An 18,815-nucleotide genomic window follows, 5' to 3' on the forward strand; every position below is an offset into this window, starting at 1 on the left:
CCACATACATCATAATGAATTAACTCTAAGACTTTACTTGTTTTCCTAGTACTACTTTGAAAAAGCACCCTTAGTATTATTGCCTAGGGCACATCCTGTGCATGCCCCTGAATGATATTGCTTTAGCTTAGGTAGACCTGTGACAAGGTCTCCCATTGATGATAAAGCTCAAAAATTTAGGTGGCCTAGTCTTCTATGCCAGATTTCATTGGCATCTATAGTTTCATGAATTAGGGCGGAATTGGGCTCTGTACATAGTTCATATAGGTAGCCTTGTCTTTGACCAATTGTACTAGCTTTCTTGATAGATGAGTTCTTTGGCCAAGCCAACACTTTGTTGTCCATGAATGTCACTCTGTATCCATTGTCCTCCAGTGCAGATATTGAGACAAGATTCCTCTTAACGCCTGGAACATATAGCACTCCTTCAAGTTGTAATGATACACCTAACTTTAGTTTGATGGTGCAATTTTCAACTCCTTTGACAGGGTGTGTGGAGTCATCTCCGATGGTTACCTCTTCATCATTTTCCTCTTTCATAAAGTCTAGTACTTCTTTGAATCCTCTGATGTGTCTGGATGAGCCATTGTCGATTACCCAAGAATTCACTTTGTTTGATGTTTGATGTGTGAGTGTTGAATACAGCACATACTTCTTGGAGTCCTCTTCCCTTTTCGATTTTCCTGATTTGGCAAATGTGGCTTGTTTAGCTCTTTCTCGACATTTGGCAACATAGTGCCCAAATTTGTCACATCTATAACACTGAATTTGAGAGAGATCCTTTTTGAAAGAGTTCTTGCCATGGCGACTCTTTCTCTTCCTGAATTGCTTCTTCTTGCCCTTTCTATCTGAGTTCGTAGTTAGAACTTGAAGATCTTCATCTATATTCTTTTGTTTGATTCCTTTCTTATTTTGCCTTGATTCCTCTTGGAGATAGTCAGCCTTTAGTCTATAGAATTTTGGAAAGTTGTCCCTTGCACTGATGCCTTGGACGAACGTTTCCTAAATACTAGGCAACCCATCTAAAGCAATGAGGGTTAATTCTTTGCTTTGGATCTCATATCCAAGGGTTGTTAGTTCATCCTTTAAGTTCGATATCCACATGAAGTAGGCGTTGACTGATTCTCCTTTCATCATGGTTATATGATTTATCTCTCTTTTTAGAGCCAAGGTTCTACTGGCATTGGATATCTCAAAAGCGTCTTCAAGTGCTTTGAACATGTTGAAAGCTAATTCGTGTTTCTTTATAATGGGCATAATATTGTTCCTTACCCCATCGACTATTATTTTGATAGCCTTATCATTTCCTTCTCTCCAAATTGCTTGATCAAGTTCAGTCTCAGGTTCTTTGGATTCAGTCTTTACGAATGATTCAACTTTGTTATCTTTTAGTATCATTTGAATTCTAAATTTCCATGCGGAGAAATCGCCACCTCCTGCAATTCTGTCTTCAAACCTGATAGCGCTGGTCATTGATAGAATTGTGATGTTGAATATATACTTGATTTGAATTTTACGTAAAATTGAACAGCCTCAGGTTCGATTTAACTATAGCTCTGATACCATGTAAAAGATGTTCAATTTAGATTCAATATGCAAGTTATATTTCTATTATCTGATATGTATTATTGCGTTCTTATTATATATGTCTAACTATCTTCTTGCTTGTGGCAGATGAGAGGAGCATTTAATATTTTCTATGTCCTATCTCAAGAATGCCACTTACTATAAGTATATGACAAAGGAGGCACGATCAAGCAATGCCTTGATTGGTCATGACTGATCAAGACATTACTTGATCATACCTTTTTGTTTATACTAACAAAGGCATGTTATGGTAAATGCAAATCGGTGATCACAACCGTAGTTATCGGTGTATTTAACCCAATGCTAATGACCGATAGTATATCGGTGGCTGTCAATGCTAACAACCGATAGTTATCAGTGTGTTAGCCTTGACAACCGATAACTATCAGTGTAGACTAACACACCGATAACTATCGGTGATTAATTCATTGCCACCCAATATATTGCGATATACTCTATATGCACCCTGATATAATATAACATGCAACCCGATATAATATATATGCAACCCGATATAATATATATTCAATTCGGTATATATTAATCGGTGTGATCATTATTTATGTTTAGTTGTTATTCATCTAAATAGAGAATTCATTATATAGATGAATATGTGATTATCCATAGATTGCTCATATGCAAATATAGAATCGCTATCAAGGATGAATTAATTGCTTGATGATTTTATCATAGTTAATGATATGATAAATGATTGAATGAGAGACTTCATTTATCTCTCATTCAATCATTTATCTTACCCAAGCTATTATGTATTAACACTCCCTACCAGAAAGAGCCAAGTGTTTTTCCAAGATGCAATTCTACCTTGAATAGAGGTAATAACATTCGACTAGAAGGTTCTTTTGTTGTTTCTTGGAAATAAAGGAATGCCCAAGTATTTGCAAGGAAGATTTTCTTGTTTGAATCCTAGAGCAGCTGATAATCTATTTGACATCGAGGGTATGCAATTAAAGAAGAAGACTCTTGATTTTGCAATGTTAACCTTTTTGGCCAGACACTTGGCAATATAGGTCTAATACTTTCTTGATGGCTTTTGTTTCCTTCATGGTAGGTTCCCCAAACAAAATCGTGTCATATGAAAACAATATATGGGTGACTGATATGTGTGTTTGGGGAATGACAATGCCCTTCCAAATCTCAAAAGAGTGATGAAAAAAAAACTATCTATTCAAGGCCTCAGCCATGATGATGAATAAAAAGGAGAGAGAGGATCCCCTTGTCTAACTCCTTGAGAGGATGGAAAAAACCCTGTCGGGCACCCATTGATTAGTACTAAAAATTTTGGTCCAGATAAGCAAGAGGTAATCCACTTACACCATCTTGAACTAAAGCCCATTTTGGTAAGAACTTATTGGAGAAACACCCAACTAACTTGATCATATGCTTTCATCATGTCCAATTTAATCACCATGGCTTCCTTGTTATGTTCAATTACTGAATGATTTATTTCGTGTGCCACCAGAGCACCTTCTGAAGTTTATTTTCCAAGAACAAAACCTCCTTGTTGATGTGAGATGATGTCGGAACTCAACCTTGCCAACATGATTGAAATTGATTTAGTAATGATTGTATAGATGGTGTTACACAATGCAATGGGTCTAAAGTTAGCAAAGGACGGAGCAGAGTTCACTTTTGGAATTAGAACAATGTGCGTGGTATTAAACTGTTTCAACATGTTGCTATTTTTTCAAGATTCTTCAACGACTCTCCTAATGTCCTCTCCCATGAAAGTTCAACACTTTTGAAAAAACAAGGCAGTGTAGCCATTAGGGCCCGAGGCCTTGTCTAGATGCATGGAAAAAACCACTTGCCTGATTTCTTCCATGGTGAATGGCTTCATAAGATCCTTATTGTCTTGGTCACTCACTAGCTATTGAATGTACTGAAGAACTTGAGAGAATAATTTGTTTGTCAAATCATCATCCCTAGAAGAGGTATCAGTAAATAAGTCAGAGAAGAAACTTACAGCTTTTTGAATACCCTCACTTTCAAAGATCACATTCCCTGAAGAATATTTGATAAGAGTGATTAGGTTATTTGCCCTCCTCATCTTAACTGAGGCCTGAAAGTATTTTGTGTTACAGTCACCTTCTTGTAGCCACAGTTCTCGAGACTTTTGTCTCCAAAATATATCCTCCATATGAAGGACTTCTTCTAACTGAAAGTTCAAAAGCTTCTGAAGTTGGAGAGATTGGTAATTGATGCCTTTTTGGATGATCTCCTCATTAAGATCTCTGATTTTGCTTTCCACCTCTGCTTTTTGTTGGAATATGTTTTTAAAAACAATGAAATTCCAATGCTTAATCTTTGATTTAAGCCATTGTAACTTTTTTTTGTAGAATTGAAACATCTTGGAACCTTGGAAAAAAGGAGAATTAATCCACCAATCTCTAAGCAAGGGGAAAAAGTGTTATCCCGGAACCACATGAGCTCAATCTTAAGAGAGCTTGTTGACTTTTGAATCCAAAGAGAAAGGAAAGTGGTGATTTGAATTGGGAAATGATTTGAACTAGTAAGTGGTAGAAACTGTGTTAGGGGTGAGCCAAAATTTGCAAGCCAGATTGGGTTTACCAGAAACCTATCCAATCTCTCAGCTATATTTAAGAAGCACTTTGGACTAATACTTTCTCCTATTAGTCCAGGTAACATTTCCATTAGAGGGAATACAATCTTTAAGAGCATTATTGTTGACAAACTCAATGAAATCCTGCATGGTTTTGAAAGGAGGGATTACACCTCTCGACTTGTCCTTTAAATTTGACAAGATTGCATTGTCTTTATTTTTTTAATAAATATGGCATCTAAAATTAAATTTTTCTTTGTACACTATTTAATAAAATAAACTTAGCAATTTTACCTTGACATAGGATGGCTTCGAGCTCTGCTCAAGGAGGATAGCTTCGAGCGGGAAAAAAATATTCAAAACTCAGGGTCAGTTTTGCATTTATAGATAGGCTTTTCAATATTATTTTTCCTTATTTTTTGGAATTGTTATATCTAATTGAAAATGAAAATACCATATACAAAATAAATGTGAGAAATCTTTTTGAAACTAAAACAAGATAGAAATAATCTTGGAAAATCCTGTATAAACTAAAATCTTGCCCAAATATGACCTGACCTTTTACAGTAAATTCATTTTCAAGCCAAACCTCAAAAATGTTATGTCTAATTTGAAATGAAATACCATATGCAAAACAAATGAAATCAGCATTTCAAAATTTAATGATATTTTTGTAAAAGAATGCTAAGCGTTGACAAAAATCTAGTATAGAGGAAAAAGGGTGTACCCATGAAATATGATTTTTCCAAATCGAGCTGTAAAAGAAGGCTTGGCATAGTAAGGCTCTGACACTTCGATATATTTCTCAAGTTTGTGGAAACATTTTCTTAGATCGTCCTTTATTTTCTTCAATGTATACCTCCATGGAGAGGTCTCATTAGTCATCAAGGATCTCACATCATTTTTCACATCTAACTCAAAAAAATAAAAAAAATTAAACAAAATGAAAATTGTCATTAAAATTGTTTGAAAATGACAAAAAAAACATAAAAAATTTATAAAATAAATGAAGCAATATCGTGAATTTTAGAACATAAATTATTTATTTCAATGCTTGAGATTTAATATTAAAGAAAAAAATATACATATTCAGTAATCTTAATAGAATGCTTTGAAAACATATCAAATGACATGATTATAGACGTTTAAGGTAATTACAATCTAATTTCAAGAAAGAAAACTACTAAAGTAAAACAAAATTTGTTATTGCAATAGACCTACAAAAGTTTTAGTCAAAACTTGTATAAAAGCTCTTGAATATTGAACTTACTTTTAGCACTAATATTTGAACTTGTGATTAAAATAAATACATATTTTTTAATAAAATAAAACTCAAGAAAAAATCTAAAGCAATTTTTCAAAACTTGCATAACATTCTTAAATATTGAACTTATTTTTAACACTAATATTTGAACTTACAAGTAAAAATAAATATATATTATTTAACAAATTAAAAGTCAAGAAAAAACTCAAAGCAATTTTATAGGTAATGGCTATTAAAGTAAAGCATAAAAACTTTTAAATTAAAATCAAGTGAAATGCATAATGGTTATAATAATTTTGAAATCAATTATTGAAGTAGCCTAAAATGTTTTCATCATATTGATATAGCTATTAAAAATTTTAAATTATCTATAGATTAACAAAAGGAACAAAGGAGTCTAAAGGGTTATGGTGTAGTAATAAAAGATGTATAGAGAGTGACCTAAGCTCAAATAACTACACCACAACAATACAACACGTAAATTGGAGGAGACATAATTGATACAAGACTGAGACTTGCTCCTTGTAGAACTAATCTAGGATAGGTAATGTTCCTAGTTACTCTTGATCGAACTACTATATATATATATATATATATATATATATATATATATATATATATATATATATATATAAATATAAGATTGATTGTCATTAATTTAGTCCTAAAATACTTCTTTCATAATGATATAACTAATAAGTTCTTCAAAACAAAATGAACATTAAACAATTACATGTAATTATCATTGAACTAACCCTTAATTGTCAAGGATTTAGGCTTGTAGCTATTAAATATTATAACATTTTGAAAAGACAAAAATCCTAGGTAACAATTTATATTAATTACTATTGAAATAGACCTTAAAGATTTGTTTCTCTTTGATATAGATGATAAGTTTTACATTAAAAATAGAAATTAATAGGAAATAGATGTATAATTGATATTCATAAATAGCCCTCAAAGATTTGTTTCACAACAAATAATTGTTGGATTTCAAAAAAAAATAGAAAAAAGAAAAAAATTAAGCTATAAATATTTTAGAATTTAATGTCATTAAAGTAGCCTTAAAATATTTTCTTCATAGTGATTAAGTTGCTAAATTTTAATGACAATATGAAAATCAAGAAAAAAACTGAGGCTGCAACAAAATAACTTTTGAAATAGGCTCTCCCACTCATCCATTATTTATCACAATGATACATGACTCTTCTGCATTTGTTGCTATTGCATTGTTTGTTTTTGTCTTGCCTTCTATTGTTGTTTTGTATGACGTGGGTGTTCTTCCTGTCATTGGGATCCGTATTTCCTCCATATCTATTCCCAATGCATCATTTAGCTCTATTTCATCCACTACTATTATTTTTATAATTGCAAGTGCACTTCTTATCACTAGTGAATGGTCCAACATAGATTCACCTATTGTTTCTATTTCTTCTATTGTTGGTGCATGATCTATGGTGGGTTTATCTATTCTCATTGTTGATATGTCATTTTCTCCTCTCGTTGTTGGCGGTGTCAAGTTTTTGCTACTAGTGCCTCCACTTTGGTGTCTACTTCTACTATTGGTGGAATAGATTTACTCGAGCTTCTATTCCTGATGATTCTCACTCTTTTGGGGATAAATCTTACCCTTTTCTTTATGCCAAATCATCCTTGATGGTGGTTTGTGGCCAATATTGTTAAAAATGAGGACTTCTACCAACATAAGGATCTAGAGTACATATTATTCAGTCTTTGGCATTTTCTCTTTTATCTTCACAAATGGGTGTTGGATTCTTGGAGGCCTCTTGTGGTGGGTAAGATTGAGCCCTTCCCCTATGCTAAAGGTTTTTTCATTACCTCCTTTGCCTCTTTTGAGAATAGAAATTTAGTGTTGGGCAAGATGTAGGCATGGGGCAGCACCCTCTCTCTATTAAGCCTTGATCAAAATCTTTTGACCCTTTTATTGGGCCAATAAATATAGGTCCAATGTGGGTTAGACATGTGAACCTCTCTCTATAGTTTTGTGAGGTTTCATGTTATGAGGCCATAAGCAACTATATTGGTCACTTCTTAAAAGATGATGATTCCACTCTCTACATAGGGCACTCTACTTTTTGTCTCTATAGTTTTGTGAGGTTTCGTGTTATGAGGCCATAAGCAACTCTATTGGTCACTTCATAAAAGATGATGATTCCACTTTCTACATAGGGAACTCTACTTTTTCTTAGATTTTGGTGGATATTGACATCTTCAAGCCTCTTCATGAGGATTTGATTTTGATGGTTGTGGATAGGCCTTGGATTCAACCTATTGGTTATGAGGGCCTCCCCTTCAAATCTTGGCGATGGTTCTCCATTAGTCACATGGCTACATATTGGCTTCCCTCACATCATAAGGGCTCTACTACATGATGGAAGTATGCTAGCAAAGATCACTTAACTATTCAAGCTCCTAAATCTCTATTGAATGAATCCCCTTTGGATGATGATGAGTCCCTTCATTCTATAAAGGTTCTCTCCTATCCATCAAAACACTTTGAGGAACCTCCTACCCTAACTTCATAGCTTGATCTACCCTTGGCTTCAAATCAGTTACCTACTACTCATGTGGTCGTTGGCCACCCTTCTCCTCACCATTATTTGGCTCTCTCCTCATGCATTGACAAGACCTCTATCACGGAATTCTCCTACTTCCCCATGTTCTAAGAATTTGGATGTTATTGCCTCCTATATTTTTGTAAGAAGACATAAACGTTTACCTAAATCACTTCCCGAAACTCATGTTTGAGTGTTGGGGGAGAGGACAACTAGTTCCATGTGTTGAGTATTTGTTGGATATTGTTATTGCTAGGATATGTTGTTGTCATTGATGTCAACATATTCTTGTGATTTGTTGCTCTAGTGATTGCAGAGAGCTAATTTGGTTGGTTCTTTGGATTTATGGTTCAGACATGGAGTATCTCTACTTCATTCTTTATTAGTTTTAGTGATCCGGAAGCTTACTTGATCATATCATGTGACAGTGGCTCATCCAGACACATCAGAGGATTCAGAGAAGTACTAGACTTTATGAAAGAGGAAAATGATGAAGAGGTAACCATCGGAGATGACTCCACACACCCTGTCAAAGGAGTTGAAAACTACACCATCAAACTGAAGTCAGGTGTATCATTACAACTTGAAGGAGTGCTATATGTTCCAGGCATTAAGAGGAATCTTGTCTCAATATCTGCACTGGAGGACAATGGATACAGAGTGACATTCATGGACAACAAAGTGTTGGCTTGGCCAAAGAACTCATCTATCAAGAAAGCTAGTACAATTGGTCAAAGACAAGGCTACCTATATGAACTATGTACAAAGCCCAATTCTGCCCTAATTCATGAAACTATAGATGCCAATGAAATCTGGCATAGAAGACTAGGCCACCTAAATTTTCGAGCTTTATCATCAATGGGAGACCTTGTCACAGGTCTACCTAAGCTAAAGCAATATCATTCAGGGGCATGCACAGGATGTGCCCTAGGCAATAATACTAAGGGTGCTTTTTCAGAGTAGTACTAGGAAAACAAGTAAAGTCTTAGAGTTAATTCATTATCAAAATTTGTAGTGACATTCAGGAATCCAATCATACAATGAAAAATGTCATTCAATCAAATAGCTATGGAGGCCATATTAATATAAGTGACCTTCCTTAGTTATTAACGGACCAGCAAAGAAATGCTATAAAAGAAGTCTTACAAAAAATTCGATTTCCCACAGGATTTGCTACTAACATAAACAATCTCATATCAAAGAAAAGTGAATTTGGGCTACAGATGAAAACACATGATTGGCATACCTTCATTAAGGTAATTCATGTTCTTGTGTATTTACTATATAGTTGTATACTGCACATGTACTTTTCATTGTATTATGTTAGAAAAAAATGAAGATAATTTTATAATTGTTGCAGTACGTTCTACCTCTATCTCTCCCAGACCACTTCAACAATAATGTCAAGCAAGTCATATATGATCTTCGAAAATACATGAGGTAAGTAGTGATATTTGTTCAGTTCATTATATAGGTATTATATTTGCGATTTGTTTTACTTGTTATGTAATATATATTTTTGTGTCTTGAATATCTTGTAGGTGGTTGTCATGTAAAGAAATCCATAAAGAAGATATAAAATATTGGAAGAGAAAAATTCTTCATCTAATGTGTGAAATGCAAAAGTGTCTACCTTCAGCTTTTTTCAATGCACAAGAACACTACCTCATACACCAAGTTGAGGAGATTGAATTGTGTGGACTTGTACACACTAGGTCAATGTGGATGATTGAGAGGCACTTGAAATTTTTGAAGGCTTTGGTTCAACAAAGAGCACATCTTGAGGGTTCTATGGTGGAGGGATATATGGTATACCAAACTATGGTGTACATTTCTGAATATCTTCCTAAGTTTTCAGCAAAGATCCATGTGGATCGCATTTGGGATCCCAACCCCATTAACAAATTAGAAGGGGAGTACTTGATAGGGAAAGGTAGATTGAGGAAAGTGAAAGGTAATGATAAGATGTTATTGTAGTTAATTAATTCTTAATCTTGAAAATAAATCGGTTGTAAGACGTCTATTTATTTTTTGTACACTTGGTCGAGAGTGGGATGCACTACATTTGTATATTGCAAACAATCTTGATTGGATGACGGTATGGATTGAATGTTGTCAACATTTTGGTCGCACATTAACATGGGAAGGTGTGGTTTCATTGGTTAAATAAATTCATCGTAATGGAGATTCCAATGTTACACAAAAGGAAATTGATTTAACATATGGTTTAAGAGATAAACAGGTATGTATAAATTTATTAATCACCCATATGTTTATTAACTCATGATGCAATATTTTTTACATGTTTGACATATTGCAGGTAACACCACAACTGGTGCAGGAGCACCCAAGAACATGAGGTCACCAGGACAAAAGTGATGTTTTAAGTCATTTTGATCATTTTTATGATGTATTGATTCATGATGAATCCATTTGTAAAGACAAGATCCTCTGCATCAGATTGGTATCAGAGCTAGAAGAGCCTGAGTGTGTGGATAGACCACCGAAGGAGGCAATCCACACCAGGACCTAGCCGAAGAAGATTTGTTATTTGGTTTTTGCTAATATTTTATGGTTGTAGGTGCTTGTCCATTAGCTCCAAGTAGGCAGACATGAAGGTCTGTCATGGGGCCATAGGAGATGGTCTAAGGGGCCTGAGAAGGAGGTCCAATGGGTTGCCAAAAGTCCCAGGGAGAGAGGCAAGGAAAGGACTCCTGGGTGAGGCAAGATAGTTGGTGAGTTTGGTGCAGCATTGAGGGTGGACTTATGTTTGGAGCAGCACCTTGAAGAGCAGTCAGTATGAACTCCATAGATGGGAGTCTTGATTGAAGGCAAGAGAAGGATGTAGAGGCACGATAAGAAGACAAAGAGGTTGTTGCATTCACATTTCCAAGAGACTTGGAAAACTTTCAAGGTCAGTAGTATGGTGCAGGAGCACCCAAGAACATGAGGTCACCAGGAGAAAAGTGATGTTTTAAGTCATTTTGATCATTTTAATGATGTATTGATTCATGATGAATCCATTTGTAAAGACAAGATCCTCTGCATCAACAACGCTATGTGTTGCAATGGTCATAAATTTCACATAAACAAGTTGGATGACACGAAGAAAGCTTGTGATCTTGGGATAACTGCAATCTTTGAGGTGACAAATATTTCATCGAGAAATGTCATACATCCTCAAGAGTCTCAAAATTGATACTATGGCATTTTGGATGATACAATTGAGTGTGACTTTAATTCCTTCAAATTAGTTTTGTTTGTCCTCAAATCGTACAGTCTACGATTGAATAAAAATTATCCTGATAGAACTGTTATTGAACATGATAATAATTTATACAAGGTCATTTGAACCAGGTGGGGATGAGCCCTATGTTCTTCCAAGCTAATGTGAGAAGGTATTTTACTCAAAGGTTCCACATAAACTGGGTTGGTCATTTGTTGTTAGACATGATCCAAGAGGAAGGTCGATAAAATATAATGTGATGGAAGAAGAAGATACCGAAGAAGTAGAAGATGATGTAGATGATGATCATGATCGATAGTTACTTGATGATGTTGAAGAAGATGGTGATGGTGATGGTGATGACAATGACGAAGACGATGATGGTGGTGGTGGTGGTGATCATGATCATGATCATGATGGTCATGATGATGAGCTGGATGAAGAAGAAGATCAATGACATGAATGAAATGTATGAGGTGTGCGATTAGTATATTATCTATTTAATATTGATTTCTTGATAGAAATTTATTTGACTTATATGGTTACATAAATAATTCATTATGTCTTGAATTCTAATGCCATTACATAATTAATTCATGATGCACCTTTTAATGTTTTTAATTCATGTTCCACCTCTAGTAGATCCTAATAGTAGAACTATGCCACCCCGAGGAGATGGAGATAGGGAGAGTGACTATTTATGTGAAATTTTTTTAACTGTGTTTATTTATGGAATTTAGATTGTTTATTAGATATGTGATGGATGTTGATTTAAAATACATATGTGATGGATTACATGTTTATGATGATACATGTGACATTTTTTGAACTTTGTGTTTATTTATAAAATGTGGATTGTTTATTACCTATGTGATGGATGGTGATTTATGATACATATGTGATGGATTACATGTTTATGATGACACATATGTGATGCTTATGATGCTCAATTACATATATGATGATACATATGTGATTCTTATGATGCTTATGATACATATGTTTTTATTGTTTATCAACTTACAAATGTAATGCTTATGATGCTCAATTGATGGTGTCGATTTCAAGTATATAATTTGTGTGATGTTGTCACCCTTGGTGGGAACAGGTCATTGACTACAAACATCGTCAACCCTTTAGTTGAGGATCCTACATAGTCTACATAAAATAAAGGTAAGGAATTAAAAAATTTACACTGATTATGGTGACAACATATTTTTTTATTTAATACTCTTTTTGTCTACAAAGTTCATGTTGTTCATGTTGTGTACTATGTAATTTTTAGCTAACATAAGATAATTGAATTACATGTGCAGGAACCTCAACCCCTTTGACGAGGATCCTGCACAGTCTCATGGATTGACAGGTATAAGTCAATACACCGTATTGAAACGGTTTATTTTTAAAAAAATTACTTGGAAAACAAACTTCCTCAGTTTTTAAAATCTCGACATAAGCAGCAAATCTAATACAGTTATCAACTTTTTTTATATCGAACAATCTGCATCCAATTATTGTAATTGTAACAAGGTCCGACAAACTCCATCAATTCAACAACTTTGTTGTAACAAGCCTTTATGTCGTCCATGGAAAATAAGCCCAAACCATGTAACGACGAAGGTGCTATGCGATATATCCTATTGTTAACACAAAAATTGGTGTTTATTGGAGGAAGTTCCTTGGGTACCCATTGTTTCTATAGATATTTGTACCTCAAGGGCACCTCAATGTTGCCTTTGGTCTCATCATCATAAGAATATGACCCCTTTTGAGCAAGAAAAAATTCCATACGTTTATTGATTTTTCTTCTAATCTTTTGACCTCTAGTTGATCTCCCTATTGTAGATCTACTACATGTCTCACTTTCATTTTCTATTCCTACATTTCCCTCATTCGAGGAAGACACATCTGACAAATACCTATTTGGTGGTACCTGCACCATCAAATGAGAGAGCTAGTTGGTAATGAGAGAGATATTTTGCAAATGAGGGTAATGTTGATGAAGAAGTCAACCCTAATGTTGATGAGATTAAAATTTGAATAAGTCCAATTGGAGCCTCAAGTGTATAGGTAGGTATGCACTGTCAGCATATTATATACAACAGAAAGATAATGATCAAAGTAAACGAGTGGCTGTATACATTGATGGGAGGCCAAAAGTAGCAGGGAATATTGCAGGTTTTATAAATAGTACAAAACCTGGGTCAACTAATAAACAAACCAATTGCATATTTCAAGCGCGCGAGGGAAATCATGTATTTGTGCGATAAAATCAATAAGTGCAAGGGAAGAGCTGCTAATCGATTACAATTTGAATCATATAGATGCAAACAAAGGTACTATCATGGGGGTGATACATACTATATACCATTTAAATTAACAAACCTCCAATTAATGACTCCAATATACCATTTTATTATTTAGTTTTTTTGCTAAGTCTATTAGTTTCATTTCACTAACGTTTTTAATATTTTTTCTTTGTCATAGGGTCACATGGATCCATTGTTGGCAATATTGCATTATAACAAACAATGAAAGATTGTTGACATTTCAATAAAGATATTGAGAAGGTTGTTGATGATTATGGATATAACTGATTAAAGATGTTTTACTATCTTGATATTATTATTTTGTCATTGATGTCAAGAAATTGATTTTCTAATTCAGTATGATGTTGCCATATCTTGAGAAGTATGATATGAAGATTATATAGAAGTCGGTAAAAGACACAGGAAAGAATATGATGAATAAAGGGATGAATAAGGTATTCAATGGGCAACTACTACCGAGTCAGATAATGATGAGATCATGATGTTTTAGATTGTTTTAACATCATACATATATTGTAAAATGTAAAGGTTAATACTATACTATGTTATCAGCCAAAGAACCTAGTCGGTAAACCCTAAGGAACCTAGTCAGTAAACCCTAAGGTTATCGCTATCGGTTAATGAAGGCGGAATGTCTACCGAGTGAAGTTTAGTATTTACCGAGTTGTTACCGAGTTGTAACCGAGCTATAACCAAATGCATTAAATGTTTACATGCGGTATTTAATGAAAGAAGCTGATGAGCTGGAGCGGATCAATGATTGGTAAGCCATGGAAGAAGTTTGTTAACAAATCTAAGGCAATGGAAAGTCGGCATGAAGATCTACAGCTTAGATTGAACCGCAATACCCTGGCACAAGTTCCAAGACTATTATGCAAGTTCCAAGGCAGGGTAAAACGTTTTCAAATCGAAAGCTGCATTGAACCTAGACAAGATTGAAGATCTGATGGCTATGATTGATCATGGGAAATGTGGTCAAGGAGATTAAGCAGTTAAAAGATTGTTTATAAATAGGAAACTGTTGATAAACAATGTATGCGGGCAAGTGTATGCACAGGGATGCTACATAGTGATTACCGAGCACAGAAGCTTGAAGACCTGTTAGAATAACAGAGTATAGAAGCCCAGCAAATAGACAAGATTAGTTCTATGTCTAGATTGTATTGAACAAATAGGAATCTGCTTTAGCATTTTAGATGTGAAGTTGCAGATAGATTTTATTACTGTTATTTTGTAAAAGTGACAGAAAATCTTTTAACTGAGTGGACTTAACAATCTTATATCTAAATCATCTAGCAAGGTGACATTCTTATTTGAGTGTTTGAAATCCTTTAACAAGGTCACTTCTAACAAGGTGAAGATCCTAACAGATCTTAGGGAAATCCCTTAACCGGGTCACATCTAGCAATGTGTTTGTAATCTTTAACAAGATTTGCTTTTAACCGAGCATACTCTAGAAGAGTATATTTCTTAGTGGGTCCGAAATCCCACAGTGGTTTTTCCCTATTTGGGTTTCCACGTTAAATCTGGTGTTATGAGGTTTATATTGTTCATATGCTTTTAAGTTTGCATGTTTGACAGTTTTGGTTATATGACTAATATATGTTACCGAGGTTGAATCTGATGTTTTTATTGTTGATTAAGTTTGTATGATTCACCCCCCCCCCCTCTCATCTTGTTGGCTATTGGATTTGTACTTATATTAAGTATCAAAACTATCATCCATCGCATAGCACAAACAGGGATGTAGGTCGCGACACTTCTACTGAACAGGTAAACCTCATTGTAATTGTACAAATTAGATAGAAGCAAATTGTTACATTATTATGTTCTTTACTTGAGTGTTTTAGAGTAATTTTATAATTGTTAATGATATTCTTGTCAAAGACGAATGTTCGGGGAAAGGGAAAGGGAGTTGCAGTACCTGAGCACCTCTCTAGGGATGTGGACTCAACAGGATTAAGCGATGATGACATCGCAAATTCCACAAACCCTATAGAATTGATAAAAAGGTCTATTAGAAAAATTAGTGGAGAGATTGTTGCTTTGGCATCCGTGGAGCCTCAGACTTATGAGATACAAGAGAGGGTGCAAAAATTGATGCGGACAACAGAAAACTTGCAAGTAGTAATGAAAGCTTTAATTATAACAAAAGTTCAATAATGTTTTATATTTTATACTCTTTTATGTCATTAACTAAAATATGTACGTGTTATTTTTACAGAAATTTATGCATCCTCAGCAACCTCGTGGCCATGATCAAGGTATTGCAGGTAGTTCAGGTGATGACAATTTCCTTAGCTTATCACTTGCTTGGCTTATCACTTTGAGTACCCAAAATGCATCATACTTGATACTGTCAATGTTCATAATAAAGGTTCATCCTTGTTTACAATTCTTGCACTTTTCATATATTTAATGTTTTATATATTTAATGTATTATTCTTCAGGTGTTGTCAATGTTCATGTGCTAATGTTGTTGGCACCTCATCAGAGGTCAACCCCACCTATATTGTCAACTGCAATGTCGACAACACGTAGCATGCAGACATCCTCTACTGCACATCATATTGGCCCGCCCACTGTTGATAGATCCCTCTTTTGTTATGTGTTTATTTCCCTTCAAGCGTTCTTTCTTAGGGGCATTTCATAGTGGATTCATTTTAAGCAACAAGAGATGCACATGAGGATGTGCCAAAGGCGACTATTGTTGATAACATACCATCATTTTCTGGATTTTCTCGTATTGCTAGTATGGGAACGTTCTAGGCCACATTGGTGGTGAGCGACGAAGAAATGATTTCCTTAAAGATACAGAAGGTTCCAAGTACTTTAAAATTATTATTATTATATATAGTCTAATTGTAATTTACTTTCTGATCACTCGTTTTAGACTAATGATCCCATGAATTTTTTGTAGGAAATGATATTTTTTATAAAAATCTTAATGACATTGCATTGCAGATATTTGGGCCCACCATACTTAAAAGGTGGAACATCATATGTGAACTAACCCTAATCCAATAGTTTGATTTCATGCCATTGCTAGAATAGTTTTCCTTTGATTCATTCTTGAACTATAATAAATGTAGCTTTAGTTCATTTCTGAATCTAATGGGTTTGTTTTTGCTTTAAAAGGTGGAATGACCAAGAAAAAAGGTTAAAAGATGAATTGACAAACCATATGGTTGAATTGTTTGGAAATGACACATTCGACAAAACCAAGCTCTTTGAAAAAGCTGGCACATATCTAAAGTATGTGAGGGACCAATACAGGACCCATTTAAAGAAGAACGTAAAGTACGAGCGTCCCCCCAGGATTCCAGAGAGGGAGTGGACAAACTTGATTTTGGATGCCAAGGAGAGAATTGAAAGGAAAAAAGGAAATACACCAGCAGACGCAAAAAGAAGGTATAGGATACTATTAAGAATGTAATTATGTACTAATTAATTACTCTTTATATTTATATAATCTAACATATTTCAAACTTTTCATTGACTGAGTGTCAAAGGCAACCAAGGCAAGACAAGAAAAGCACGGGCAACACAAACTTGGCTCGGGTGGTTATATGAAACTTGTCGCACGAATTATAAGTATAAGTAAATGAAATATCGCATCAAAATATTTATAAATTGCAAATGATTTTTTTTTTATCAAACAATGCAAGCAAAATTCACGATACCAAGCAAAAATGCAAGGCTTTGAACTCAATAGAGCGCCCACAAAACATGACAAGAGAATTGCCTACCAGCATGGCTATACAGCCGTGGCTGAACAACTACAAGAATTGAGTGGGTAAACACAAGATTCTAGTGCTTCCGTCACACAAGTAAACAAGCTAAATAAAAATTCTTTCAAATTGAATACTTTACCAATAATCTAATTGATATTGAGTTCCAACATAAAGTGACTATATCTATTTTAAATAAGCAAGCAATGATAACAATGTGCATGACATTGGAATGCGGCTTGTTGATCGTGAAACACGACCTACACACGAAGGTCCGGATGTGCATCCCAATAGTGGAGGTATTCATTTGCTATTCAAATTTATTTATGTAATTATTAATACAATTAAACATCTTAAATTGCAATTAGTGTAGTAATTAATGTAACATTTTTTGGTAATATTTTAGAGCATGTAGTCGGTGGTGACCAAGTGGAGCATGATCTAAGTACACAACATCAGGAACATGATGTTCCCCAATCACTTAAAGAGGACCATTGTTATTCATTTAAACAAATTTAATTGCAATTGGTGTTCAACATTAATGTAACCTTTAATATTTCAACTCTAGAGGATCTAGAGGGTGATCAGCATGTTGAGGTTGAGGCTAGACAAAATGATGTGGCCCCATCAAGTAAAGAGCGCCACTGTTATGTTCTTTAAATTAATGAAATACTTGTAACAATAATAAAAAATGTTTTGAATTTAACCCATTTCTTTGTTATTGCAGATGACCCCCCTTCACTTCAGTGTCGTCGTCCTCAGTATAGGACTAGGCATACATCGAGATCACAAGCAGAGGGCAGAACAACTGAAGAGGGGGGAAATGATGAAGATATCAATGCTCCACTTACTCTTTACATATCTTTAAAGAAAAAAAAAATGATTGTAATCTACCTTATTTGATAATGACTGATTTTTATGTATTAATGAATGTAATTATGTGCTAATGAATGGTTATGAATGACGTGTTAATTAATATTGATGAATGTTGTGTGTTAATTAATGTTAATAAATGTTATGTGTTAATGAACATTATGTCATATTAATGAATGAATGTTATATTTTATTATTGGTAGAAAGAATGAATGAATGTTAGATGTTAACACAGAATTTAGAGTGATGTTAGGGGAGGAGGGGGGGAGGGAAAGGGGGAGGGGCCAAATGAGCTTCCAACTTCACGTGGTTGGCCTTGTTAAGTAGAGAATATTAAACTATTCTCGAAACTAAGCGAAGCTCAATAAGATAACACACTTCAATATTTCATTATGTTGCACAGTTAATCTTACTGAATAATGTATATTGAATCTTGATTGTAGGGTCCAACAGAGCCAACACGAACAACACCACAAGTTGTTGGGTATAATGAACTCCCATATTGTCTTGTATGTACACTAACAATATGAGTTGCTTCTAGTGTTGATATCCATGGTGGGACTGCAAAAGTTATGAATATGCCTCATCCTTGTAAGTTTTTTTATTAGTTGACATTTTCTTTAGCATTTTTAAATTTTCCTTAT

The 18,815-nt window shown here is 34.4% G+C and overlaps 1 protein-coding gene across 1 annotated transcript in view; it reads right to left on the reverse strand.

Annotated features, from left to right (window-relative positions):
• LOC131076074 (uncharacterized) overlaps nt 1-18,815 on the reverse strand; it is a 164,157-nt gene that overhangs the window by 115,848 nt on the left and 29,494 nt on the right. The window contains exon 2 of the mRNA XM_059213428.1: nt 4,899-5,082. Within this exon, the coding sequence (XP_059069411.1) occupies nt 4,899-5,082 (184 nt within the window). The remainder of the gene's footprint in view (nt 1-4,898; nt 5,083-18,815) is intronic.

Source organism: Cryptomeria japonica, chromosome 10, assembly GCF_030272615.1.
Source record: "Cryptomeria japonica chromosome 10, Sugi_1.0, whole genome shotgun sequence".
Lineage (NCBI taxonomy): Eukaryota > Viridiplantae > Streptophyta > Pinopsida > Cupressales > Cupressaceae > Cryptomeria > Cryptomeria japonica.